This window comes from Panthera tigris, chromosome X (genome assembly GCF_018350195.1).
Source record: "Panthera tigris isolate Pti1 chromosome X, P.tigris_Pti1_mat1.1, whole genome shotgun sequence".
Taxonomy (NCBI): domain Eukaryota; kingdom Metazoa; phylum Chordata; class Mammalia; order Carnivora; family Felidae; genus Panthera; species Panthera tigris.
This window is the reverse complement of record NC_056677.1, coordinates 17,640,197-17,653,895: the sequence shown is the minus strand read 5'-3', so window position 1 is coordinate 17,653,895 and position 13,699 is coordinate 17,640,197. Positions and strand designations below refer to the sequence as shown.

General features: G+C 45.7%; 2 protein-coding genes and 1 pseudogene across 5 annotated transcripts in view; 2 read left to right on the top strand and 1 right to left on the bottom strand.

Annotated features, from left to right (window-relative positions):
* Positions 1–4,558: 4,558 nt before the first annotated feature.
* KLHL34 (kelch like family member 34) lies at positions 4,559–7,788 on the top strand. The gene has a single exon (XM_042974424.1). It carries the CDS (start codon positions 4,573–4,575, stop codon positions 6,523–6,525), a length of 1,953 nt encoding a protein of 650 aa, XP_042830358.1. The 5' UTR covers positions 4,559–4,572; the 3' UTR covers positions 6,526–7,788.
* A 1,854-nt stretch (positions 7,789–9,642) lies between these two features.
* The window catches only part of CNKSR2 (connector enhancer of kinase suppressor of Ras 2), a 297,547-nt gene continuing 293,490 nt past the window's right edge, over positions 9,643–13,699 (bottom strand). For all 4 annotated transcript variants that reach the window (XM_015540102.2, XM_042974263.1, XM_042974264.1 and 1 more), the window contains 2 exons: positions 13,148–13,344; positions 9,643–10,062 (listed from right to left, as the gene is read on the bottom strand). In XM_015540102.2, coding sequence (XP_015395588.2) covers positions 9,847–10,062; positions 13,148–13,344 — 413 coding nt within the window. In that variant the 3' untranslated portion in view covers positions 9,643–9,846. The remainder of the gene's footprint in view (positions 10,063–13,147; positions 13,345–13,699) is intronic.
* On the top strand, positions 11,527–11,637 carry LOC122235551 (annotated as a pseudogene).

Genomic DNA, 13,699 nt, shown 5'->3' with positions numbered 1-13,699 from the left:
GTCTCTTCTGTTTTGTCCCCCTCCTTGTTTTTATATTATTTTTGCTTCCCTTCCCTTATGTACATCTGTTTTGTATCTTAAACTCCACATATGAGTGAAGTCATATGATATTTGTCCTTCTCTGACTAATTTCACTTAGCATAATACACCCTAGTTCCATCCACATTGTTGCAAATGGCAAGATTTCATTCTTTCTGGTTGCCAAGCAATACTCTATTATATATAAATACCACATATTCTTTATCCATTCATCTGTCGATGGACATTTGGACTCTTTCCATACTTAGGCCACTGTCGATAAGAGCTGCTATAAACATTGGGGTGCATGTGCCCCTTTCAAACAGGACTCCTGTATCCTTTGGATAAATACCTAGTAGTGCAATTGCTGGGCTGTAGAGTAGCTCTAGTTTTGATTTTTTAGGAACCTACATACTGTTTTCCAGAGTGGCTGCACCAGTTTGCATTCCTACCAGCAGAAAGGGTACAGGGTTTCTGTATGAGGGGATGAAAATGCCCCCAAATTAGACTCCAGTGTTGTTGCCTAGCTGTAAATATGCTAAGAACCACCGAACTGTACACTTTAAATTAGTGAGTTATATGGTATGTGGATCATATCTCAATAAAGCTGTTACCAAAGAAAGCACATTACATTTGCAAAGAAATGCTGTGTCTGTTATATGTGGATATTTGCAATTTTTGATTTTTTTTAAAACATACACAATTCTTTTAGAAACGAGGACTACGAAATGTAGGTTGAGCTAGACAAGACTGATTCAGGCCAAGTGGGGCTCCATGGCTGACAGCAGTGCCACCCTGACGTGGCAAGTAAGGTGTATGCATGGAGGACTGCGGTTCTAGGTTCTCTCACAGGAGGTTCAGGTGTATGGAAGGGAATGCTGACAGGAGGTCACAGTTCTGACAAGGGGTGAAGGGTTCAGAGCAAATTGCAGGATCCCACCAGGCATGCCGGGGTGCATATCTGGGCCTTCAGTAGAAGCCCAGCCACGTGAACTGGGACCCAGCGGAGCTACTGGGGCACGTGGGGCCCCTCCTCCAGGGAGGAGTAGCAGCAGCATGTCTGACTAGATGCCAAGAGCCATGTGGGACTGATCTGAGTAAAGGAGTCAGGCTGCAGGACAGTGCTGGCTTGCAGTGGGGGCTGGATGAGGTGGTCTGGCCTTTTCTGAAGAGTCGGGTCCAGTCAGGGGCCACCCATGGTTACCCATTTGATTCTTAGTGTTGTTAGCTCACAGCCTGACCAGGATGTGTCTTCAACCCTAGCTGTGTGAATGCAAGAAAGAGAGCCAGAGAGAAGGAACTAATTGTTCTTGTCAAGTTCCTCTTAATAACCTGTTGCTCCTCCCACTGATGGTACCACCAGGTACCTAGATCTGTTCAACCCAACATTAATTATGCCAAAGACTGTGACAGGGGCTAGAAATAAAAAGACCAAGAAACGGTCCTTGCCCTCAAGGAGCTTATAGTCTAAATGGGGAAGGCCACTCATAGCAGATCATTTTTAATATGATGATCATATCCTATCACATGTGCTCATCACCAAGCATTCAGGTTGGGTTGCAGAGCCTGCTTCTAGGGGACCCAACTTAAGACACACATCTAACACAACTAAAAAAAGGACACTGAAATGTTTTTTAGTATACTTAATATTGCACAAAAATTAAAATTTTGACCCTTTCTGCAAACGTTACTCAAAGGAAAAAAATGTTCTTGGATGGACTGATAGTTATATTTTCTAGAGAAAACCTAGGAAACACACCCAATATGAAAATTTCTTCAATTAACACAATTCATTTATATCCCCAATGGCAAAACACATTAAGTTGGCATATTGGGCCGGCAATGAACACAAGCTTATTGTGCACAATTGACTTTTTGATGTCAAGATGTAGAGTCTTCCACAGCATCTCTATTTTCAAGTAAGTGTGACATTTTGGATTCAATCTAAATGCATGATGATGGACAGACCTGACAAGATGTGATTGATTCTGGGGTAAAAAAACATGTTTAAAAATTGTATTTAAACTTTACTATTCTGAAATTTGGTTTCAGTAATCTTTGTGTTGCACTATTTTATTTTTATCATACAGAGGTCACATAATATAGTGGGGAGAGAGCCCTGGATTCTCTTCCAGACTCTGTAACTCAATATCCAAGTCACCCAGACAAACTGTACTCTCTCTGGGGCTCATTTGCTACATTTGTTTGAAAAGAAAAACAAGGAAGTTGCAGAGGAAAAGGAGAGTTTGGTTAAATGATCTATAATATCCCTTCTAGCAAATTTCTATTAAGTCCATTTAATTTCACCATTCACATTTGTGCACACTGAACCAAACTGGTATCTTATTTTTGAACTAAGAAATTTTAGTACTTAAAAAAAAAAAAACCCAAAACACCCAGCACCCTGCCTGAATCCATCTGTAGTTTTAACATTAGGAATTCAAATTGGAGTATTTTTAGCCTCTGGAGTTTAAGTAAGCCCTTAACTTGAGCCTCTGCCTGCATTTTATAATTTGGCTAATTTAAGTCATAATGCAGTTCCATCTCTGACAAAGAAAGCAGGATCATTTTACTAATATTTTTTTGCACTTCAAGAATTCTAATTGGAGACGTTGTAAGTACAATGGCATAAGAGGAAGAAAATGATTCATTTTAATCCTTCATTCGACATTTTTTTTCTTTTTTATGAAACACAATCCCAACTGTCAGAAATGCAAGTTATTTCAGATGCTCTCAAAAGGTTCACTTAGAACAGATTGCCAGAGGGGTTGCATTAGAAAACAGAAAAATCAATTCTAGATGAAAGCAAAACACAGAAGCTCCAAATTGGCAAGAAAGAACAGTTATATTAATCATTTAGTTATTTAAGAGGAGGATGGAGGAGATGGAGAAATGCTTCCTAATGTCTCAAGATTGGGTGGTTTTAGTCACCATTTCTGTGCTGGGTGCATCTTATAAATAACTTCATGAAATGGGGCCCTATGAAACTCTAGCCTCTATGGAACTTTGTGACCTTCCTTACTGCCCATTATCTCGTCACAGCGTTGAAGATGTAGCAGGCAGTAATCAGATCAGAGTCTGGAAAGTCAGGGAGAGAAACTGGAATGAATTACTTTCTTAAAGGAAGTGGTCATTCAAAGGCAGAAAATCCAAGTCACCTGCAATCTTCTTGTCCACTTTGCCAAGGGATGGGTTGTGTTGGGTCCAAGAACAGGAAGGGAGAACTCAGCTGGGGTCAGGGAGCGGGGGTAGGAGCAAATCCCGCAGCGCAGAATGTGAGACGAAGCAGCCCGGAAGACGCGGGCCGCCTCGGGAAGGGCGCAGAGTAGGCCCAGCATCTCGAAAGGGTGAGTCCAGGTGAGGGGCGTGTAACGAAGCGCCCCTGGCAGGGAGCCCCAGATTCCCCCGGGCGTGGTTCCCGCTAGTAGCTCTCAACTCAGCGGCCTCCTGGGTGTCAGCGCGCAAAATCGCCGCTTAATCCCCGCCCCTGCCAGATTAATTAGGACCTTCCCAAAGCAGAAAGTTTCGAGCCAGGGGGCTTCTTTCCCAGGCGCAAAGGCACCAGGGGGTCGACACTCCTCCGACCCAGCCGTCCGCCTCTCCCCCAGACACCACCGGGTACAGCGTCCCGGGAGACTGGCGCACTTCCAGTGAGCGCTTCCCACAGCCCTAGCCGAGTTCCCGAGACCCCCTGGTGACCGGCGGCTGGTCGGGTCACCGGAGTCAAGTCCCAGGCCCGGGCCGCTTCCTCCAGCGCCCCGGCCCTGGGTTCGCCGCCAGCAGCCCGGGGCGCGGGGCGGGGCACGCCGGGGAGGCCGAGGCCGCGCGCTATTCCTGTCGCTGTGAGCTACCGGCATGTTATGTACGGCGCCCAATCATGCCTCCGACGCGCCGCGCTGACCTGCGCCCCCCCTTCTTAATCCCCCAGGCTTTGATTTGATCCTCCGCGCGGAACAAGTTCACCCCCCTCTCCGCCCCGTACCCAGTTGTCCCCGGCCCTCGCGGGTGCCCGCAGAATCCGTCCTCCTCGTCCACCCCCGGGAGGCCAGAGCCCTCGTTCCGCACTCCCGGGACGCCCGAGGCGGGCCACATCCTTGCATCTGCGCCGTCGGAGATCCAGCAACCCCCACCCCGAGTCAGTCCACCCTCAGCTCGGCCCTTCCAGGTGATGGTGTGTGGCCACTGCGGCCCCTGGCGCGCAGGTGTGGGCTTCCCAAACTGGGCCGGGGAGGGGGCTCTGGGCAACGTGCTGGCAGCCTCGGCAGACGCCGGAACCAAATCCGGCACCCTCCGGAAGAATCCAAACTCCGTGCCCTTTGCTACTAGGAGCTCATGGAAACCGTTCCCCGACCGGGTTTGCTCTGAGAGGGATACAGGGCTATCTGCAGGCCTGGATGAAGGAGCCCTGGGCTTTAAGCTGAGCAGGCAAAAATGGGCCCCTGCTAGGGGCTCTGCGGCTCGCGTGGGGGACCCAGGGGAGCGGTGCCCCGAGATGACTCTGGCCGTGCCCAACGGCCCCCAGCCCCGGCCAGGCCGCTTTCCACCCTGGACATCATGAGTTACTTTCTATCTTACTGTAAAGCTCATGGCGGTGCACTGCTCACCGGCTACCAGGCCCTGCGCGCGGAGGGCTTCCTGTGCGATGTGACGCTGGAGGCCGAGGGCAGCGAGTTCCCGGCCCATAGGTCGCTTCTCGCGTGTTCCAGCGACTACTTCAGGGCCCTGTTCAAGAGCCACACCCGGGAATCCAGGGCGCGCGTGATCCACCTGCACGTGCCATCGGCGGCTGGCCTGCAGCGCCTGCTGGACTTCATCTACACCGCCTGGCTGCCGCTCTCCATGGACACGGTGGAGGACACGCTCGAGGCCGCCAGCTATCTGCAAGTCACCGAAGCATTGGGGCTGTGCGGTCGCTACCTGGAGCGCCAGCTGGCTCCAGAGAATTCTTGCTTCGCCGCCAACGTGGCTGCGCGCTTCGGCCTGGCGCACACGTTAGGCGAGGCCGAGCGCTGCATCGTGCGCCACCTGCGGGAGCTGCTGGTGCGGGGCGCGGGCCCCGCGGGGCTGCTGGAACTGAACCCCACGTCGCTGAAGGCTGTGTTGGGTGCCCCCGACGTGGCGCGGGTGCCTGAGACCTGGCTGCTGGGTCTGGCGTTGGCCTGGCTGCGGCAGGAGCCTGAGGCCGAACGCCTGGCCTACTGCACCTCGCTGCTTGAGCGCGTTCGCTTCGGCCTAGTACCTGCAGACGTGCTGCGGCGCGTGTACTCGGGCTCTGGCCTCGTGCTGCCCGCCCGGGTTAAGGGCCTCATTATCCAGGCCCTCAACTACCACACTGCGCCCTCCCGCCAGCCGCTCGTGCAGGGCGAGCAGACCAGCGTCCGGAGCCCCCAAACTCGCATCTTGTTGGTCGGAGGGCGCAGGGCGCGGGAGGCGGTGACCGAGGAGGTCGCGGCCCCACCGCCGGTAGCCAGGGGCAGGGGCGCCATGGCGGAGCCCGAGGAGGAGGAGGGGGAGGAGGAGGAAGGTGAGTTGGAAGAGGAGGAGGAGGATTGGGAGCTCACCCAAGACGTGGTGGCCTTCGACGTGTACAACCACCGCTGGCGCAGTCTCACGCGGCTGCCTGCACCGCTACTGGGGCACAGCGTGTGCACCGCAGGCAATTTCCTGTTCGTCCTGGGCGGGGAGAGCCCTTCGGACGGCGCTTCCTCACCCCTGGCAGACGGACAGCGGGCCGTCACGGCCCAAGTGCACCGTTATGACCCACGCTTCCACGCTTGGACGGCGGTGCCCGCTATGCGAGAAGCGCGGGCCCACTTCTGGTGCGGCGCGGTGGGCGAGGCGCTCCTGGCCGTCGGGGGTCTGGGCGCCGACGGCGAGGCGCTGGCGTCGGTAGAGATGTACGACCTTCGCCGGGACCGCTGGACGGCTGCCGGGGCGCTGCCGCGGGCGTTGTATGGCCACGCGGGGGCCATCGGGGACCGCGGCATCGTGTACATCTCTGGGGGTAAGGCGGGGAGAGGCGAGGGCAGCTCGAGCAGCCTCCGGGACATGTACACCCTGGGCCCTGGGGAGCGACCGTGGAGCAAGAGGGCGCCCATGAGCACTGCCCGCTTCGGGCACCACATGGCTGTGCTGCGAGGCGCGGTGTTCGCCTTTCTGGGGCGCTATGAGCCCTTCTCTGAGATAGAACGCTACGAGCCCGGCACGGACCAGTGGACTCGACTGCGGCCGCTACCTTATGATCGCTTCTGCTATGGGCTGGCCGTTGTGGAGGAGACGGCGCTGCTGCTGGGCGGCCTCAAGTGGCGGGATTCGCGGCAGGTGTCTACCCGCAACGTGGTGGGCTACGACCTCGACCTGGACCGCTGGGAGGACATTGGCTGCGCGCTACCCTGGGCCTGGAACGGCCTCCAGTGTGCAGTGCTGCAGCTGGCTGAGAGTGGGGATGAGGAGAGGGAGGGAGTGTTCGGAGAAACGCCAGATTTAATGCTGGGCTTAATGGGTTAGTGCAGTCTCCGGGAGACAGGAGAGAAAAAGTCGCGCTTGAGCAGGTTTACAGAGTAATACGTGGGCTTTTCCTAAGAATGGGACTCTGGGAGCAGGGCGGCTTCTGAAGTTTAAATATGCAAACAAGGGCTTGGCCCAACAGGAACATTTCCCCTTAAGCTGAGAATGGGAGACAGGATGAGTCAAAACAGAAGGATATATGAATCGGCTTCAGTGAGCTGGAAGTCTAGGAAGACTCACGCTGGACTAGAGATGGACTTTTGCAAAGAAGATATGACCCTGTTTTCCCTCTTAAAGTGTTTCCTTAGGTGCTAGACTGATTACTTGTGCCAAACAAGGCCAAAAATGTACAAGAAATTATATACGAAACCTAGAAAATTGTTAGCTATAAAAGCTGTAATAAATAGTACGAAAATATGGCATTATCTGAATAAATAGCGAAGGGAAAGTGCCTTCATTAAATAGCATGAAATCACTGTAAGGAGAGCTATGATTTTATGATCCAGAACCATGTTTATAGTTCTGATGGTTTAATATAAATGTAGAACTGAGAGAGAAAAAAAAAATCTCTAAGAAAGCACTTGTTTTTGGAAAAAGTATACTAGGTTAAGTTTTTGTGTCCCTCATCCTTAATCCCTAGCCTGCTTTTGCCTTGGCTTTAGGCCATTCATTGGTTTTATCTCAGCAGTCCTGAGCCAGAATAATCAGGCTCTTTTGGTTAAGCGGCACATCTAGCAAAACCCAAACCTGTTTCTTTCATCTTTAAGTGTTCATTCTGCAGACATACCATAGGTTATATTTGTAAAAAAACAACCCCAAAAAACAATAACTTATTTTTGGTGGTGCACCCCCCCCCAACTTCCCAAGAATCAACAGAGGAGGAAAGAGGAGTATGTGAAATTTTCAATTTGTGGCAGTTAAGTGGGAAACCAGCTTGATTTTGCAGGGTCTCAGAAAACATACTTGCATACCCTGAACAGCTGCTGCTTCTGGCTTATACCACCAGTGGAGTGGCAAAGTTAGAACTGATAACTAGGGAAGGGGGTAGGGGGAAGATGGCTCTGTGATTAGGTCTCAAAGAAATGTGGTGAGGAACTCTGCATGAATAAAGTAGGTGCTTTGTAAGGATTCATTAAGAGCTAAATTTATTTCACTTCAGTTTACAGTGCTGCCTCTCTCCTAGATTTGAAACTAATGCAATAAAATGTACAGATAAATATAGTGTTAAAAGGTCTCTTTCATGCTAAGCTAGTCACGAGTCTTTTAAAATTCATTAGTTTAATTTTTACCATTTAAAACAACAGAGCTGACTTTACAAAGGTAAAAGCTGCTTAGTAGCAACACAGCTAGTCTTTCCATCAACTCGTTGTTTACAGGGTACAACCTTGCTGCTGTATCCATGACACATCCATCAGGTACAGATATTTTTAAGTGAATGTACACATTTGGTCTAGTAAACATCAACAAGTCTAACACCTGTAACAAACACACTTCATTTTAGGACAAGAGGTTTTTGTTTTTTTACATATACAAAATTCCACAAATTTAATGTACGTCAATATCCATGCAGTAAATAAATGTTTTTACAAATAGTTTTTTAAATGATAAAAATATTACACTAGACCCCAAATTCCATACAAACATTAATACATGATTTCTCATCCATTTTGACTAAATATAGGATTACTGAAAATGTGCTGTAGAAAGGCCACTCTCCTGTACAGTGTGCAAAGTCTGCAAAACGATAGTGATTCAATGTTGATTTCAAAAGCAAAGAAAATGATCCCTGCTGTGGAGTTTTTACTTCCTCCCCTACAGCAAAAAATATTCACTGGCATATATCTGAACTCTTAGAGATGAAAGTACATTCACTGAGCTGTACAGGCAACAGTATAAAGCTGATTAGAAGTAGATTTAGGATATAGAATAGTAAAGGAGGGCCCCTTCCTCCTCCTAAAAAAACAGCAACTTGTGACTTGTACGTTATGCAGCCAGACACTAAAAAGCAGCACAGTCATTATCATGCTGTGATCACTTTCAAAAATGAGATACTTATAAATGGAAATATGTGAAGAGTACTTTTTCGTAGACTTCATCCACTCTACAGAACAATTCATGAAGCTAGGAAGAACCTCTATAAATTCTTTCTTTCATGTAATTCATTATAATATATCTCTGAATGAACCATCATCCTCTTGCTCCTCAGGAGAGAGGCACATTTTTATTTTTCAACATTGTTTTCATATTAGAACACACACCAGCCTGTAACTAAACATATTTTACTCCCCTGCTTGAAGTATAATTATGTAAGCTTAATTAATGGACTAGGGGGAAAATTGGAAAAATAACTGGAAAGTTGAGTCATTTCAGTTTATACCTTGTGTTTTAGGAGCTGGAGTTTAAAAACATGAGTTTGGGCTAAAATTATATATATATATATATATATATATATATATATATATATATATATATATATATCTATCTATCTTAGCTGCCTTTCTGGGTGAATTAGCTGTGTTTTAAAAAAATCCACTCTCAAATTCCTCTGTACACAATCAGCATTTCATCACTACAAAAATAAAGGAAGATTTAAACCAAGAAAATAAAGCAGCTCTATCTTCAATTTTGGTCTTAGTTACAAAAACATCTTACAAAGCTTTGCCCTGATACACCATTAAGTGTCCCCATAGATTTGGAATAATACTTCCATTAACCAGCTTTCACAAGTTAATAGACTATTAAGACGAATATTAGATACCTGAACTTTTCTTATGTTGATGCTCTTCTATTTTGCTTAACTCTTGTATGCACATCTACATTTCACAAAAATAAAACTACAGCATTAAACTTTGTGCAATGTTTAAGAAAATTCTTAGAACATTTTAATAAATATAAAAAAGGTTTAAATTCTTTCCCACCCACAAGGATGTCTGCACCTGAAAAAATGTGATTTACTTTTGAAGTCTTGTTTATATAAAATTAACTTAAAGGGAGAAAAGATGACCTTATATAGAAAACTGCCTTTTTGTGGTTTTACTACTTGAAGACCACCTGTCTTCAGAGTTATTTGCAAAAGTTAATTTTAAGTCATTGAAGACAGTTGATTTTGCACATGGTAAACATAAGCTGAGCACTAATTGCATATAAAATATACAAATGCTCATTAAAGACAGTGGTATAATGACCATATATGGTTTGTTTCATGTAGTTTGGTAACATTAAAGTATAGCTTGTCAAGTGTCCCACACACTGATATAAAACTACCTCATATACTTATTCAAAGTACCAAAAGGTACCAGATGGCCAGAGGGCAGAATACACTTACACATGCGTTTCAATGTATGAGTGAGTGTGTGCGAGAGAGGAAGTGATTACATCTACTTCAGAAGAAATACTTAATGGGTCATTTGAGGTGGTGTTTTGACAGATATCCAAGAAAAGATCGAGGTACATCTGCTTCCATTGTTGGAATTCTTTAGATGTCAAGTCTGGATTGTCTAGGACTTTATCAATAATGGCTACTTCCCCTTCTCTGGCCTGAAAAGCAAAAGGATTCAACAGTTAAGTTGGGTACAGACTTTTGTTCAAGTTTAAAATAAAAAGTTAATATGTAAATATTAAGAAGCCCATATGACACAGTTCTGGTTTGCTCAAACCCAGCTATTTATAATCAAGTTCTAGTGTACTTTTTTCTACACCCAAGGTATGCCTGTATTGCCCACTGTGTGTGGTTAATTTTTACTCTTGGCCAGTCTTGTTTCCTGTCTCTGCCTATGGAAACCTTCCTCATTCTTTGAGAGCCGGTTCAAATGCCTCTCATTTCTTAAAGCTTTCCTTCAACAATGGGAAAAAAAGGTTTTCTTCCTCATTTATGTCCTCCTGACACTTTATCAGTGCCACTGAGTGGACTTCTCTCACATTCTGTCTTGAGTTAGTCTTGCACTGTTCTGTCTCTCCTGCCAGATGGTTAGCTCCGCATCCTTGCATGAGAGAAGGCATGGCCCTTCTTTCACTACAAATACATAATTCTTGTTGTATGAACATCATGACTGCTTTCCTGTAGCAATGGGGGTCTGCGATGCAAAGTAGCCCTCCCTTCTCAGCTGGGGCTGGTTCTCAGCTGAAGAATGAGCTCCATTATGAGAGAACTCAGTACAGCACAGCTATCACCTGTGGGAGAAGTGAGTCTTCCAGGTGGGAAGGGGGATGGAAGATGAGGGAGTGAGACAGTCTGAGAAGCTGAGACTTGTCTTTAAAAAATTTTTTTTTCAAGCATTTATTGGAACACCTGGGTGGCTCAGTTGGTTAAAGCGTTGGACTTTGGCTCAGGTCATGATCTTGAGGTTAGTGAGTTCGAGCCCTGGGTTGGACTCTGTACTGACAGCTCAGAGCCTGGAGGCTGCTTCAGATTCTGTGTCTCCCTCTCTCTCTGCTCCCCCCAACTCTCTTTCTCAAAAATAAACATTAAAAAATTTAAAATAAAATGTTTATATTTATTTATATTTTTCTAATTTGTTTTAAATTTTATTTATTTTTAAAATTTACATTCTAGTTTGACATATAGTGTGGAAAATGTTTATTTTAGAGAGGGAGAGAGCACAAGCAGGGTAGGGACAGAGAGAGAGGGGGACAGAGAATCCGAAGCAGGCTCCACGCTGTCAGCACAAAGCTGGACCGGGGGCTCTATCCCACAAACCATGAGATCATGATTTGAGCCGAAGTCAGAAGCTCAACCGACTGAGTCACCCAGGCACCTGCCAGGCGTCCCATAAGTCCCCCAGGCACCCCGTAAGGCCTGTCTTTTAAGGGCTCAAGGAAGAGATAGGGAAGTCTAGGGAATGTTCTTCAGGAGGTGGGTAGGGAGAGCTGGGAAGGAAAGATAGCAAGGTGCCTAAGTAGTTGTTCTAGTTCCAGGTGGGGACAATGGGGCTGCAGCCGAGGATGTTGGGAGTCGTCCTGTGCTTGGGGAGGCAGGTCTGTTACAATTCCAGGGACTACACAGTCTATGGCCATACCACCCTGAACGCGCCCGATCTCGTCTGATCTCGGAAGCTAAGCAGGGTCGGGCCTGGTTAGTAGTTGGATGGGAGACAATTCCAGGGACTACACACATCCAAGGTTGCTTGGGCAGTTATCCTTCCCTAATGGGAGATTTGCATTCTCTGTTAATTTCCCACACTGAAAAGTATAGGGCTTCCTAGTTTGGTTTTATCAATGAGGGGCATTTCTTTACACTGACTTTTCATCATCTTTACCCCAGAGAGTGGAGCACAGCGTCACATACCTAGTGATGCACCAATACTCAATGAACTGAACACTGGCAGGAACTCAAACTCTTTGCTACTGGAAGTAAATGTTTTTAGGGAATCCAGAGTGTAAAAGACAGGGGTGAGGTGCTTAGAAAGAAAGACAGAAGCAGGTCTTTAAAATATGTCAGCCCGAACTGCTTCAAAATGCCTCTCTGCTTTCGCAACTAGACAGTTTGGATCTGAATGGGGTGGGGTGCTCTATAAGGTGGGAAGGTGGGGTACTACTCTTTGGAGTAGGGCTGGTTAGCAGAATTATTCTTATGAATATTATAGCTCTTTTTAAAATTCTGCTCTTAGTTACCAAAAGGCTATTAAGTTGTCCCACAGATTTCCAGTAGTGTTTGCATGAATACCAACTGAAAGCTAATTTACTCTGAAAACTTGGCTGCTTGCTTCTGGAAACTTTTTCAAATCATGCATTTTCTATTTTGTTTCTTTCGTACTCATCTATGCTTTAAAATCACAAAACCTCAGCAGTATACTATGGATCTGAAATATTTCCCAAAGGAGCCCTCTGACCTTTTGTTTCCTGAGATTACTGTACTACATACTTTGTATGGTAGTTCTTTTCTGTTTTTGATTTTTCAAGGGCACAAGGCCTGCTTATGGAGAGTTTTTGTACAGCAGGCCCTGTCCCCTCATATACACTCACAATGAGGGGGCTCTGTTTTCTGCCTCCTTCAATTTCCTGCCTCTCTGCTCCTCTCTCTCCACTACCTCCTCCCCACTATGGGGGTGGTATAATAAAGAGACTGGAGATAATGTAAGCACTTATGGAAATGCAGAATAAGAAAGTAACATGTGAGCTTGGAACCGATAGCGTAAACAGAACAATTATAAAATTTCTATATGGAACATGAATCACTGTGGCTGCACTCCAAATGTGCTGCAGGAGATAGGCACCAAATATCTCAAAGCCTTTTAGTGCCCACTATTTCACTCTGCATGCTTACTGTGTTCTTTTAATAACTATATTAATAACTACATGGCATATTTATCTTAGGAAAATGAAAGATTGAGGAATAACACCAGCCTCACATTTTTGAAAAAAATTTAATTACATCCTGTTTTCTCTGAGAATTAAGTCAAATAACATTTAGCCAATGCTTTGATATGATAATGAAAAGTTAAGGTTACTTCTTCTTTATGCACTTATTACCCTATAGGAACAGCTCAGTTTCAGGTTCTTCCTGTTTACTTGCTGTCCACTCCACCTCCCCATTTAGTATTTCTTCATTTAGAGTATCTGGTAATCCACTGACTTCAAGAATGAATATCTTGAAAGGAATTTCTCTTTCCATTTCATATCTTACCTTTAAAGTGCTTTTGAGAATTCTCAGCCTGTGTAGTTTTTCATTCATCACAGGGTCATTACATCTCTTTATAAATGATAGCTTGTATTCCATCTTGGTTGAAATGCGATGTTCTCCCAGTGGTGACAGACTGGCTTGCTCCAATGCCCTGTATAAATCTTGCAATGAATCTCCTAACTTTTCTTCCCTACTTTCACCTGCAATGTGCAAAAAAAAGAGAGAAATGAATCTGGTGTAATGAACACTTATCGGATACTCCAAAAATCTACTAAAAAAAATCCAAACCATTTGAGAAACAGAATAATGAATGATTGGGAAAACACTCTATTACATTAAAAAAAAAAAAAACAAAACCCACAGCTGCTAGTTATATTGGGTAAAATTTTTAAAATGGTCAAATAATAAGATGTTTGATTAACAAAATATCTCTTAATAGCAAATCACCATACATATCTTGAGTCCATTAAGTTCAAAGATAGAGTACAAAAGGTACACAACACAGAAACAATCCTGCACATAATTTAATATTTTAACACATTAGTGAATATCCCT

Bases quoted from the DNA above. Each gene is read 5' to 3' on its own strand.
- KLHL34 (XM_042974424.1), top strand. From the start codon at position 4,573: ATGAGTTACTTTCTATCTTACTGTAAAGCTCATGGCGGTGCACTGCTC.